The sequence below is a fragment of the Athene noctua genome, chromosome 1, assembly GCF_965140245.1.
Source record: "Athene noctua chromosome 1, bAthNoc1.hap1.1, whole genome shotgun sequence".
In the NCBI taxonomy this organism is placed as follows: domain Eukaryota; kingdom Metazoa; phylum Chordata; class Aves; order Strigiformes; family Strigidae; genus Athene; species Athene noctua.
In genome coordinates, this window is record NC_134037.1 from 95,814,655 (window position 1) to 95,829,976 (window position 15,322).

Consider the following 15,322-nt stretch of genomic DNA (forward strand, 5'->3'; position numbering starts at 1 on the left):
GAATATTGAGAAAGTTTCCTGTGAGATTTGCAAAGATACAAAAAGCCAGACAGGAGAGAGTCGGCTGCTCTCAGTGAAAGAGGCTACAAAGAAAGCTGTTGCACAAATTCATGGGAGTAGCTGAGGGCATAGAGGAAGATCACTGCAAAAGTTAAGGAGATTAAAATCTATTAGGTAGGTAGTGGTAAGACATGAGGGAAATCTTAGATGGGATAAACATTTGAAAACTCAGTTTTGAAATGAGTTGAATAAACCATATCTGGCATTCTTATATGCCAACGTTTCAGATTTGAGCAGCCACACAGGAGTAAGCAACTAGCAAACAAAACAAGCACTGAGTCAAGATATAAGAACAAGCATCTGTTGTGACCCTCTTCAGAAGTAAAAGTCTATCACAGAAAGTATGTGGGAAGAGATTTGTAATCTACACATCTCTACATGTTTTATGGCCACTTCCCCAAAATGAAATATCAAAGCATCTTCTGAAAGGCTGACATTTGATGTTACTGTGGGCTGTTAGCCACAGTACCACCGTAGTGCTACATGCCCAGTCATATTTCACTCACACTTTACGTTAAAATGGCAGTTATAAATGAATTTAAAAGGTTAAACTGATGTTTGGTATGAGTTATAAACATACTGAATAAATAGCAGTATGTACATAATTACAAGCATACCCACGGAACGTGTTAGTGATGGTTAAAAACAACCTAGTATGGTACTCAATGAATGGATAATTGTTTTATCAAGTTTCTATAGTTTACTTTTATACAGATTATGACTACAGCTTTATATCTCAGTGACCAGCCTGTTACAAGGTGCCTAGATGTCCTTCTTTGGCTTTTCTGCTTTTTTGGACATGGCTGCTGCTACTTTGGACTTACAATAATTGTGATAAAATCAAACTCCCTGTTTCTCATGGGTGATGCTGTGCGCATGACTGAGGATCAGATTTAACACAAGAGCCTGCCATCAGCCTCGCTTAGAGGTAAACGGACAGCATCAGCTCTGGATAGTATACGATGGTTCTTCAATGAACTGGCCAAAAGCAAATGCCAGAATCTAATAATATTTGTGATCTGGCTGGATATAAGGAATACTGCTTGTATTTAGATTTAAATTAGATTTAAAGTGCTGTTTTCAAGTGGCTGTGAAATGAACTGCAGTAAGGATAAGGACCTGCTTTGAGCTGTCACTTCACTCTGAAATGAATTTCAACAGTCCAGGCAGTGTTGGATAGACACATCATTTCTGCACAACTTAAGAAAGAAGCATTTTAGCCAAGGAACTAAAGAAATATTATCATGTTGTGTGAAGGCAGCTCATTTCAGACAATACCAAATGAATCTTAATTGGATGGATTCATTAAACAGGTGGTCATTACTGTCAATATTCCTCTGTGGTTTTGTTCGGTTTCTGATTGGAAATGAAGAAAGATTTCTGTACCTGACTTTTTCCACTTGAGATTCTTGGTGACATGACTTCTCCTTGGAGCTGGGAGGCAGTCACTCTGGATTTTTTGAAAATGAGTGACCATAAGAACTGAATTCCACTAGAGAAAGAGAAAGGATAATAATTGATTACTTCAGGGAAGTTGCCTTTGTTGAGTGAGAAGTGTAAAGTGAATCCTGGCACAGTTGTTTTGCCATGTGTACTACTTCTTTGGAGGTTTTAATGGGCTGATGCCTATACAGTGTGTGGAAATTTCAATGCATCTGAAACATTTCCTCCTTAGGAAACAGTCCACAACCTGTGGTTTAGTCCTTTATCCACAGGGCTTGCTTAGTCTGAGATATAGATGAAAGATGAGCTTTCAAGAATGCTTTCTGTGTATCTTGCTCAGCTAGGGATGTGGATTCTAGGCTGCTCAGGTTCATCTTCCAATTTGGTGGTGTCTCCTTCTGCCAAGCTTAAGTCAGGCTTGTGCCACTTTAGCTGAAGGAATTTTTCCATCAAGTTAGCTCCCACGTTGAAGACCAGAGCCAGCCAGGCCAAGCCAAAAACAATCCAAATCGCAGTTAGGCTCCTGTACACTGGGATATAGTGCTTGTTGGGGTTTGTGCCTGAAAAATCCATGAAACTTTGCATATTAATCTCAACAGCTTCAGTCTACCAGTCAGCATACATACTTATACACCCTCTCCACCCCCTGCAAAAGTGTATGTTTAACAAGTTTGTGTGAACTATGAGCATTTTTTTTTTCTTGTAACTTTTTTCTTTTTGTATTCCAACTCTCAGGTTAAGCTTAGCACAGCTGGCATTAAATCTCTGACACCGAGGCTATATAATAAAAATAGCCATATCTAATGTTAATCAGGGATGCACAAAATTGAGCATTCCTAGCCACTAACAAAGTAAAAAGTCATCTTGGAAACCCAATGTTGAATCCGTATTAGCCATATTTCACTCAAGAGACACACAGGGGATCTCAGATGATTTAGAAAGATATGCTTTACTACCTCAGTGATATAATGGTTGCTTTTTGTAGGGTGATATACCTTGGTAACTAAGATTTAAAATCACCTGGAAAATATTATGTGGGACATGCAGTCATTTTAAGTAAGTGGTTATGAGAATCTTAATCCCCAGTTTGATATTTCAGCAGCATGGACAAGCCGATAAAGGCACAGGACAGCACTGCAGCCATCCATTTAGTCTCTGTCATGCAGATCATCATGAAACTCCACAGCACCCAGATTCAGCATGGGATGGGTTTTTATATCCTTTTGGGACATAGTTCTGACCTCTAGGACAGGGGAACTACTACTCATGAAGTAACAGACCCTAGTGTTTTTAACAAATAAACACACTACACATGATCTGTAAAGAGCATTTGTTCAAATAAGTGGGAGGATAAATAGCCCTTCATGTGTCTCTGCTGCTATGCCTCAGCCTCGATCTCTAAAGACTGTGTAATCTCATTGGGTTTGTTATCTTTCACAGGTATCCCGGAGTTGTCAGTAATATTATACCTGTTGTAAGTACTGATCATTTGATATTTGACATTTCTTACTGGGAATGGTAAGTGCTTGCTGAAACAAATCATTGCTAAGACAGGGTGGTTCAAAGGCTTAATACTGAAAGAGATTTCATTTATATTCCACTTGTCAATCATGGATCACATTTGTACCAGCTTGGACAGAGTCACTGTTGAATGGGTGTTCAGCGGCATATGTGAAATTAATTTGGTGACTCTCAGCTTAGCTGCCAAGAGAAAAATGCCCATGTCATATAATCCATTAGTTCATTATTACCAGTCTGGCTCAGCTCGCTCTTGTACCAGATTTATAGTGGAATGGATCTCTATGCTTGCTGTGTTTAGCTTTACACTAAAGTAACTAATTTCAACAAAGCTCAATCCAGTTCACCTTCTTTATTACCTACAACATAGTCTCCAAATCCAATGGTGCTCAAGGTGATGAAAGTGAAGTAAAAGCCTTCTCCATAGCTCCAGCCTTCTACATAACTGAAGACCAATGGTGGGAACACTAAAAAAAGCAAGGTCCCAGTGGTCAGGAAGATGGCCACTGCCAGTGTTTGAACCACCTGAAAGATAAAAGGAAGATGGCAGCTAAGCAGCACTGAGCAGCTGTCTAGTGGAAATTGCTGGGTCTGTTTTCCTCTTGGATCTGAAACCCACTCCATCTGAGAGAAATGTCTGACAAAGAAAGGATAAACCAGTGCTGCTAAGCACTGCAGGCTGACCTTGCTGTTTATCTTACACATAGAAATTACACCTAGTTCACGAATCCAAAAAATCTCAAAATTAGGAAAAAAAGGAGGATTTTTTTAAAGCTTTTTGCAATGAGTTTTTAAGTATGCTTGTCATATTTTCAAACTGATATGGCAACCATAGGAATGAAATACTCACTTTACAATTTCAATTGAAGTGGAGATGCTCTCATAATCAATTGGCTCTTGTCTTTGAGGAAAATCACCAAGTATTGCATAACTCCTGATACAAAATTTGGCAAGAACAAATTAGTGCTCTCTTCGCCATGACTGCTTCCAAAGATTTATAAAATGGCTTGTAAGAGCTCAGCCATAACTATGTTTGGATAAAATCTAAGTGAAGTTAGTTTGCCTGCTTTTAACTTAGAAGCATTCACAGCAGAATAGTTTTCTGTCAGCACAGGACAGATCTGTGTCTCAGTACAAATAACTGCCTTCTGGGAGAGAAATTCCAGCATACGTGGTTGCAATAGATAGGTACACAGAATGGTCAGTGAATGGGTCATGACATGGGATTTTAGGAACACACTGGTACACTTTTGACTATTGATGTGTGGGCTGATAGAAACTCATTGAAGTTGTTTAAAAATGCCCTTGAGGGCATTCAAACCAGAGTATGATTTTCTATGCATGTGCCTATTGTGACTAGATGAAAAGCCAAACCACTGTTTATAAAGTAAAAGGTCCAGGTGTTACATTTTTCTTTCTCTATATATATTATCTCACATATAAAATAGTCTGCTGAGCTTAAGAAACTTGGTGTGAGTCTACTGGGTGACTTTGACAAATTGCTTCTGTATTATGTACCACGTCTCTCTAGCTGTATAATACAACTCACCTCATTTGCAAAGCAGTTTGAGAATTACTGATTGATATGGTTATAGTTGATATCTATTCTAATGTAGTTAATTCCAGAAGTGTGATAGCATTTAATTAGATTATAAATTTTGCATAAAATTTTACTGAAATGCACAGTATTACTTTTTGCCCTGGCTTTTAAGAACTCTTTGGTGCAAACCTATAACGTAGGGGACAGTAAGTCAGGAATGAAGAACAGATTGTAATTAATTTCAAAAAGCATGACTAAATAGTGTTTAAAAGGAGATGAACCTACTTCCTGGAAGAAGCTTTTCAAGTGAACAAGCAGCTAGAGCTTCAAAGCTTTGTCTGATTATAGGAGTTCTTCCAGAAATGAGGTGTTAATTCAGGAGTGAACAGAAAAAAATATCACATTCCTGAGGTGCTGTTAGAAATCTCTGGAAAGGTGCAGATATACTAGCATGAAAATCCTTCTGGTGGTAGAGCTGCATGTATTTGGAGAACAGACATAGCTTATGCAGCTAAAGAATTACTTGCTTATATAAACCAAGTCTAAACTTGACAGTACCTTCATACCTTTCCCAGCATAGGTAAAGAATGCAGTCACTCAGAGATTTAACAAATGAAAAAGGTAAAAACCCTTGTGCCAGAACTCTGAAATGTTCAACATGCTAATATATCTAATCTCCCTTTCCCTAACTAAAAGGGTCAACTCATTGAACCTTTACTCAGAAACATGCACTAACTTTGTTATAAATGACCTTCATGTATTTTCTATTATCAGTTCTTCGCTTATTCCAATACATCCGGACTAGTTCAATGACTCACCAATAAACTATAACTAAGGAGGAGTATTTATTTACATTTCAAGAAAAGAAGAGGAAGGAAGTACTAAATTGCTGGCACAACCAGGGAAGGTAATTCAAGTCAGATTAGCAGACCAATAAAAATAAATGGTCTTTGAGCAGTGTAGAGCTAGATTCTGGATAGATGTTGGCATAGGCTAGATAATAAGAGCTTGATTCAGCAATGTGTGTATGTGCATGTATTCTGCTAAGGTCATCAAAGTTTAACCACCCTGCTCAAAATTGAGGCTATGCTTGTTTAACAGTTTTGCTGAGTCAGGTTTTAAAAAGGCAAATCTAGAGTTCCTCAAGCAAAAGCAAATTTCTTTGAAGCTATCACAGATTCAATAAGAATATATCACTTTTCTGATATAGAGGGCCACATAGTTGCTGTGGTTCAAAAGAATGTAGGCACACACATGGAAACCCAATCTAGCAGCAGCAGTACCTATCTGAGAAGAGAACTTCAGTTAATTTTAAAATAGTGGCAATAAATGGTAGATTGACACTGTACCTGGGCACGACCTGGTTTTTGTACCCATCTTTCCAGGGTAATCAGATGAGCATTGAGGCCTTTCCCCAACTGATTAAGGAAGGCCAGGTTGAGGGGCACTCCGAATAAGGCATAAAACACACAGAAGATCTGCCCTGCCACTGTGCTGGGTGACAGGTTACCATAACCTGAAAAAAAGAAGAAAACAGTTACATGAAAAGGCTTTACAGTCAGGCTGCAGGCCATCATGGGAAGTTCCTAGGCGTGAAAGCTCAACTACATTAAGCTTCAGGAACCTGTGGACCTATGATTTTCATTCACTACTACCAACAGAAAATTTAACATGAAAAACATTTCTCTTAAAGAGTATTATAATTTTCTATAGGTCTCATTTTGTGGTGAGTGCAACTGAGTGCTTCAAAGCAACCTCAAGATGTGCTGTGCATGTACAGAATGATATTGCATGTACCAAGTAGGCACTCAGCTTTTTTTGCAGGTGTAATATGCTGGATACACAAGAATAACAGGTGTAATTGGAAACCAATAGAAAACTGTAACTCACAGTAGTCAAGATTATCTTGCAGGTGTATTCTGTCCATGAGTTCTGGGGGCTTTACAGGACAACTGGAGGAAACCCTGATTTATAAACGAAGAGAGTACCTTACCTATAGTAGTGACAACAGTTCCTGCAAAAAAGAATGAGTTGCTGAAGTCCCAGTTACTGGGATTCGTAGAGTTTCCTTCTGGGTTGACTCCTTTTTCCCATGCTTCCATGAGGACCTGAGGCAGAAGAGGTCAAGGGAGCAAAGATGAGCAAACCATTAGACCAAATCAGGAAGAATGGCAGAAGAAAGGAGAGGTGTAAATATTACTTTCCATCTTGAGCAAACAGAGCAATAAACAGTGTAGATAACAGGGTAGAGTTTGACTAAAATGGCCTTGTGCTGACATGGCAAAACTTGGAAATAGAGCTGGCCAGAAACTTGAATTCCTGTCACTGGAGATCTATAAGTTCCATAACAAATTGAAGGCTAAGGAGAAGGGAGTGGAGGGAGTTCCCCAAGTGATAAAACTGGGAAAACAAAGTGAAATTATGCCATAACATGTATTCAGTTTTGGGCCCCTCACTACAAAAGGACATTGAATGACTCGAGCGTGTCCAGAGAAGGGCAACGAAGCTGGTGTAGGGTCTGGAGCACAGGTCGTACGGGGAGCGGCTGAGGGAACTGGGGGTGTTTAGTCTGGAGAAGAGGAGGCTGAGGGGAGACCTCATCGCCCTCTACAGCTACCTGAAGGCAGGGTGCAGAGAGCTGGGGATGAGCCTCCTTAACCAAGTAATAAGCGATAGGACAAGATGGAATGGCCTCAAGTTGTGACAGGGAAGGTTTAGACTAGATATTAGGAAGCATTTCTTTACAGAATGGGTTGTTGGGCGTTGGAATGGGCTGCCCAGGGAGGTGGTGGAGTCCCCATCCCTGGAGGTGTTTAAGAGTCAGGTCGACATAGCGCTGAGGGATATGGTGTAGCTGGGAACTGTCAGTGTTAGGTTAATGGTTGGACTGGATGATCTTCAAGGTCATTTCCAACCTAGATGATTCTGTGATTCTGTGATAAAAAATAAATGCAGTTTCTCTTCTGTCCTTCCTAGTCTAGCCATCTCATTCCAGTTTTTAATTTGTGCATGTGTAAATTTATGGTTGTGCCTGTGGGGAGGGGCATGAGGGACATGCTCATTTGTGTTTCCTCCATGGAAGTAATAGTGAGGATGATTTACTATCTTTGGCTATGCTTTCCCAGTAATTTTCAATGAATATTAGGGTTCTCCTAGTCTGAAAGATTAGGTAATGAAATATTTTCTGCTATTCTAGATAGCTCTTACCAGATGACCAAAACTAATATGTGCAAAAGAAATGCTGCTCCTATTTATGCATCAAATATCTTGCTAGCTGCCTTAGTGAAGATTGTGTTCCTTTGCTTTCCCTGAGAATTTCTCTGAAGGAGACTGGTTATCCTCTGCTCAGTGGCTGCCGTTTCAGAAATCCCCTTGTTTGTTACATATCAATTTGAGGTCCAGGTCACAGCCTTCATCATTTTGCCAAATGACTGATGGAATTACTTGTTCATCTCTTCTAGAGACTTTTGTATGATGAAAGACATGACTAGGATTCAGCAGCAACCCCAGCTGTAGTTGGTTCCAGGAGTATGAGACCAAAGAGGATATTCTTTCTTGATTCAAGTGTTGGCCACTGCCAGAAGGATTGCTTATCTGATGAACATACCCACTACAAGGTATCTGATTTTGAATAGGTTCTGCATTTAGCTGATCTGTTCCGGTGGATTGAGTATCCTAAGTTTAATAGCTAATGTTATTCCTTCGGTAAAAAAAATCCATTGGTCACGTCCATCAGATAGGGCTGCTAGGCTTCGTCACCTGTGATATTATGATTGAAGTATCAGCAGAGTTTCTTTTCAATATGAGAAAGAATTTTACATTATCCATTAAAAGCCTGCTCTTAGGATGGGAAGAATTCAGCACATCAAATTACCTAGAGTTGACTATTTTATTTGCTGGTTAGAAGGAACAAACAGAAGATACTGAGGTGTGAGTCTTTTGAAATGTGTAAAATAATTACAGGTTTAATTCATTCCTGTAAGGAACACATCAGTTCTATCCTTTCAATGCACAAGAGTTCAGAGGAGCTAAATTCACATTATGAAAGCCAACATGGAAGAGTAAGGCAATGCTGAATGTTGAACACCTCAGACATAGACTGACAAGGCCAGATTTCTTGCTATGATTGCTGCTTTTAAGTACAGCCCCATGAAAGAAGTGGCATCCTGGTGCCCAGGAGAATTGTTCCTAATCAGACAGGTTCATGTGGGACAGTTATAAAGGCTCCTAGTTCCTTTCCATCTGCAGCTCAGCTAACAGTCATAGCTGGAGTGCAAACAGAGAAGTTGAATGGTTGGTGAACATTAGCTATTGCCTTTGGGAACAGAAGTAGCCAGTAAGTAAAAGCAATGTGCTATAATTTACAGTAACAGTATGAAGCCTACGTAAAGCTATAGTAGGATGTGGAGAGAATAAAAACTGCTTGTCATTTCCACCCCTGTCCCACTGCCAATGCAGATTGCAGCCACTTGTGGTCACAGACAAGAATTTGGTCTTCTTGGTCTATATATCAGTTCCTTCGAGGCTTAAAAAGTATGGACATAATCAAAACAGGGAGTTATAAAAAATATCTCCTTACTCAGTGAATCCGCTTCTCAGTTATACTGTCAGAATGGCACAATTTCCTGACCAAAGTATGTTTACCAGAGACGCATTAGATAGCAGAGTTTGGATTTGCGCTTTCCCGAAGCTCCAGGCTGAGGAGCTGCACCTCTTAGCTAGGCAGTTTTAGCCAAGCAGAGCCAATACAGATTATGGACACAGAATTGCAAGAATTTGCTTCATGCACAATCAAGTCAAAAGTTAATGAATTATAAGTGGTAACTCTATTATTAGTGATAAAGGATATGTAAAAAGAAACCTGTGTTGGTTCTCAGATTCCAGGATTTATGTTTAAAGAACTGGCAATAAGACAAGACACCTTGTACTTGTCAGCTGAGCAGACTGAATTTAGTTGCTATGTCTCACCACAGCCTGAATACTGTGATTTTTCAGACTGGAACTTCTGACATGATGAACAGTTCTCCTTAACCATATAGTTACAATGTGCAGAGAGATGCTTGCTTCCCTGTGTTAGTTTTAGAGTTAGAGATTTAATATGGAAAGACTTCTATTCCCTACTATTAATAAGAGCTGGACAAATTTCTTAAGAGGTCTTACAAATGACAGGTGGGTCAGAGGGCATCTGCACTTACATTTACCTCGAGGACTATCAAGTTTAAGTACTTTGAAGCTTGGTGCATGTAGATGACAATTTGGTGCCCTCAGCCAGTTTTATTTGGAACAGTTTACAAATGAAATTAATACAGCAGAGACTCAGCAAAATGTGATTCTTTGAGTGGCACAGCAGTGCTAAGGAAGCTCCACTGGAGACAGAGAGAGATCTGGACATATGTGAACCCCCCCTAAGGTTTCTAGGGTACCTAGGATTTCTAGCTTCTTTCAATCCGATGAAGTATTCCAATTTGGTCTAGAATGAGAATCAAGGGTTTTCTCTTCTACAGTCATTAACACAGAGGTAAGAGAAGGACATGTAATATCACCAACTGGTGAAGCTGAAAGAACCCAGAGTTTTTAGGCATGTAAGTTCTTGAAAACTCTAGTCATTTTCTGGCCAGTGTCAAATGTTCCACAAGAAACACATCACAGTATTAGTAATCAGAACATTGTCCTTATAGACAGAGGTTCAGGCACCTTCTCTTTCCTTTCTGATCTGAACTTCACTGTTTGCTTAAATCCATTTACAAAATCTGGGCATTTTGTTGATCAAAAGCATATCACCCTCTGAATTGGACAGTGCAAACTTGCAGCTTGTTTAGAGTTTCTGTCAGGTTTAATGACATGGTAAAAAGTGTTCAAACTGCTTAGGCACCCAGCTCTGCAACTGGATAAATTTTGAGCATGAACAAAGTGGTAGTCCAAGGATTTCTGTCCAGTTCTTGCAATACAGAAATGAGAATTTTTCTGTAATAATACCAAGAAAGGTCTAGTAATTTATTTCCAGAGAGTTTTGAGGACTAGATTAAAGTGTAATTGAACGTGTCATTAATTGACAACCCATACTGAACAAGAGCCCTTTATTATAAGTGATAGATAACACAGTTCATGATGGTTGACTTTATCTGTTCTTTGGAGGCCTGGAAGTGCAGGGCCATCTTCAAAGGCAGTAGATAATTTCTAGTACAAAAAAAGGGCAGAATTTGCACAGGTTTGGACTGGAGAACCTTGGAAGGGCAACCTACTTCTTGTAGGTTTGATTCTTGGTTTTTGTCCCCATGCATAATTCGCATGTATTATAATTAATGAGGGAGCTGAAAACCATGAAGTGGAAACTATTGCAAGGTAGCACAAAGGTGCATCAGCATATTTGCATATTTTGGGAGTTCATGACTGGGGAAAGAAAGAAGTGCTATAGATCAAGATAAAGAGGTATGTGAATGGGCTTGAGAAACATCTGCCCTTCTCTTATACAGTTAGTCCCTTAATGTCATGGACAGCAGATCAATTTATGACATGCTTGGCCACAACGGTGTAATTTCTTCTAACCAAAATAACACTTGAGCCAGAATAATGGGAGCCTGTTCCACTTACCTGTACAAACTGCTCCAGGGCTTGTCTGTCCAAGCATGTGTAGTTCTGCAGGAACTTGAGCTTCTCCAGCTGGAACTGGTCCCGAAAGTGGGTCTCTGCCTGCTTCTCCAGTAGCTGGAACACCATAGCACCCAGGAGGAGGTAAAAGAGATACCCCAGTACCAGCAGTGGAGTCCAGCTGATCTGCCGGTTGAGTATGGTGAGTAGGGGCATGCTGCCGCTCTCCTGCTGCCAGTCCCTGCTTAATGGGTTGCTGTCCCAAGACCTGTGCTACCCAGGACACCCAGGAATCATACACCCATGTTCCCAGCTACTGTCCTGGACAATTTTTTAACAGAACATATGGGTATCAGGCCTATACAAAATGAGACTAGCTGGCAAATTTTATCCCTCCACGCCTTTTCTCTATCCAAAATAAAAGGGAGAGCATTTATGGCTTAATAAGAATGTGAATCATAGTGGTTTCCTCTTATTAAAATAACTTTTATTCAAAGATCTCAATCAAATGAATGAAGCCTGACACAAGCCCTCTGAGACTGGTACTGTTTTCCAGGCTGGGAAGCTGAAGTAAAACTATGGTTGAATGACTTACCCAAAGTCATATGAATATCGAGTCACAGATAGACTCTAAAGTCTTGACAAGTAAAGCCTTACTGTAAACACTAGACTTCTGTACAAGAAAACACTATAAACTCTCTAACTACAGCAGACTCCCCAGAACAAAGAAGAATATGGAACTGAATAAATGGAAAAGTCAATAGCTGCTGTCTGTACCATACAAACATTGCTGGCACCAGTGAAAGCAGCATGATGAATCTCATAAACATCCTGAATTCAGCTTGGTCACAAGACGGACCTTCTCCTTCTCTTCTAACACTAATAAGATCAGTCCCCTCACTGCCTGGCCTGCAGCTCCTGAATTCTTTGCCAGATGACTCCACCCTTTAGTCCATAGAGTTAGAGAATGAACCACTCATGCCTACTGCTTTCAGTCTCCGTGTTGCCCTTTTAAACCAAATGCATAAGGGGGAAGGAAGGCTTAAGGTTAATTGTTAGCTAAAAAAGTATCAGAGCTTCACTCATGTGAGCCTTAATGATTATCACGCACTGGAAATGAGCTGGGTTTGCGTATTTTTCTGTAGGAAGAGATTTATGGCTAGTGTCATCTATGCCACACTGCTTCTGAAAGAAAACACACACACAGGGCAAAAAGGAATGGAAAGGCTGGAATTTTGTTATTAAAACTCCCTTCCTATTAAAATGTTCGGGGTATAGATATCCCTTCTTTGCTTAGTATTCAGATTTTCACCTACCTTCAAACAAGTAGTAGAGCTCAGAGAAAAGGACTGGAAAAATTCATGTCTCTATCTGGGAAAACCCCAGTACTTGCCATGTGAACTGTGCTCCTAGACTAGGGCCAGCCATCTCCACCCAGAAGAGGATGACTGACTGGCAGCAGAAGACCACTTGTCACTCTGAAAAGTGAACAGTATTGTGGAGAACTCCCAGAAGAATATCTTGGACTTTGTCTGGGACCACTCTGTTGCTGTGACTGGGGGACGGAATGATTTCGGTAGAGAAGTGCAACGTGCAAGGACTCAGAGCCTTGATGCTCTGGAGTTTCTTTTCAGCTGAAGTGAAACTTTTTGGAGATGGAAGCTATAGTGACATGGATGTTACTGAGCACTGCAGTAACATTATGAAGCAAACTGATCTGAGGCAACTGAGATATCCAACTTATCACTGATGGAAGGCCTTCTCTTGGTCTGTGCTAAGGATGGCAATTACTTTCAGAGTATCTAACAAGCACTTCTCTCTTGTGTCTGATTTCTGTAATTAAAAAGTACAGCTGCTTGTTCCATACCTTGTGAAATGTTATGGGTAGACAAGTCTGGGATGTTGCACACCTGCTTGTTACGCTAGCAGGGCTGTCTCTGGTGAGAGATGCAGATGTTTGTTGTGTTGTAGTTTATAGGACGTATGTCGACCAGTCCAAGAGAATGCTAGCCTACCGGTTTTCTGGAATGGATGAAAACACATGTGCATAGCTGGTCTGAGACAAATTCCCATAGTTGAATTAGGTTTCACAATTAAGGGTATGAAACTGTTAAGTTATAAATGAACAAACATAGCACTGAAACTTTGATGTCCCCTTCTGTTCTGTTTAGTTCAGTTCAACAATCATTCCATCTGCCAAACTTGGCAGTCTAAATTATGCCTTAAGAAAAAATATCTGCTTAGGCTTACTTTAAGGATCTTAATTTTGTGAGAGTTTTGTGAACTAAGTCACTAAAATTGTCAAGGTTTGTTTACTTCTGTACTTTAGATATTCCTACTTAAAGTAGTTCAACATTAAAGGTGCATGCTATTTGGTGCGTCAAGTGAAATGATTTCTAATCAACTTTCAGAGGAGGTGTTATCATCTTTACTGCAACTATTATTTGAAAAGCATTAAAAAAAAGGAAAAAAAATCAATTAATGGGTAATATAACAAACAGCTGGAGAGAACTTAAAGAGACACATGGAATATGTGATATGTTCTGGGGCAGATGTAGAAAGCAGTGTTTCTGAAGAAAGATGCAAAAAATAAAAAAATCAATTGTAGGGGCACAAGAAACTGAAGAGTAAATATGCAGTTAGAGATGAATCACTTTATAGTTGAATGACCTTACAGATAAATGCAGGGGCAAAATCATGAGGCACACTTTTAAGAAAGTATTTGCATAAACATGTGCAGTTCCATACAGGTGAGCAGAGTAGTGCACTCTGAAAACGTGAAAGACAACAGCCTGTAAATAGCTGACACTGCCATATTTACTCTCATAGAAAAGCTACAGAAATACATACCCATAGATTTCAAGTCATAGCAATCATCAATATTTTCTTTGCAAAGGTTGTGGTTTTTTTTTTTTTTTTTTTTTTTTTTTTTCCCCTAGTGTCAGGTTGCAACATAGGAATACGAATGTTAGCTATGCCAACCAGGAATGAGGCACTGCTGGACTTCCTACTCGCAAATCAAGAGAACCCACTTTGTAATATCTCAGTTAGTGATAGTCTTGGCTGCAGTGATCACAATATTCTGGAATTTGGGAGCCTGCTGAGAACACTGAAGGTTAGAAGACAAAAGGTTTAGATTTTAGAAAAGCAAACTTTGGCTTGCTCAGAGTTCAGTTGCAAGGGATTCTGTGGAGGATAAAAGAGATAGCGACTGCTGGGTGTTTTACAAGAACACTCTTCTGGATGCGCAAAAAGAGTTCATCCCCTTTAAAGGTAAGGGTAGCAGGTGGAGCAAGAGAAACCCCTGGCTTAACTGCGAGCTTCTGAGTCTGCTCAAAATTAAAAGAGAAGTGTACCAGAGATGGAAAAATGGATGAATACCTGTTGAGAACTACAAGGACATTGCTAGGGTGTGCAGAGATGCAGTCAGAAAAGCAAAAGCTCAGCTTGAATTGAAATTGGCCAGAGATGTCAAAAACTACAAGAAAGGGTTCTTCAGGTATGTTAACAACAAGCAGAAACAGAAGGAAAATATTCATCTGCTGTTAAACAGGAGACGTGAATTAGTCACTAGCAAGGCTGAAAAGGCAGAGGTTCTCAACACTTTCTTCACCTCTGTCTTTACCAACACTGTTGGGCCCCAGGCCTTCAGAAATAAAATCCAGGTTGATGCAAACAGAGATCCACCGTCAGTGAAGGAAGAGTTGGTATGTGAACTATTACAGGAGCTTGATCCCTACAAAGGGGACTCGACGGTGTTAAGAGAGCTAGCTGACATCATTGCGAAGCTGCTCTCCATAATCTTTGATAAATTGTGGAGGTTGGGGGACTTCTTAGAAGACTAGAAGAAGGCTAATGTCACCCCCATCTACAAGAAGGACTTAAAGGAGCATCCAGGAAATTATAAGCCCATCAGTCTTACTTTAATTCCTGGGAAAGTTATGGAACAAATCCTCCTGGGGGCTATCACAAGTCAAATGAAGCACATGACTGGGAAAAGACAGCATGGATTCACCAAGGGCAAATTTTGTTTGACAAACCTGATCGCCTTCTATGGCAGAGTAATCTGCTCAGTTGATATAGGACAAGTGGTAGACATTGTCTAGCTGGATTTCTCTGAGACTTTTGATAGGGTTCCCCATAACCTCCTCCTAGACAAACTAATGTGTTATG

General features: G+C 40.0%; 1 protein-coding gene across 1 annotated transcript; it reads right to left on the reverse strand.

Annotated features, from left to right (window-relative positions):
• Window positions 1–1,839: 1,839 nt before the first annotated feature.
• LOC141969780 (potassium channel, subfamily K, member 16-like) lies at window positions 1,840–11,365 on the reverse strand. Its single transcript, XM_074925862.1, has 5 exons — window positions 11,153–11,365; window positions 6,555–6,669; window positions 5,911–6,077; window positions 3,381–3,546; window positions 1,840–2,063 (listed from the first exon to the last, which is right to left on the reverse strand). Exons 1-5 carry the CDS (start codon window positions 11,363–11,365, stop codon window positions 1,840–1,842), a joined length of 885 nt encoding a protein of 294 aa, XP_074781963.1.
• Window positions 11,366–15,322: the final 3,957 nt, after the last annotated feature.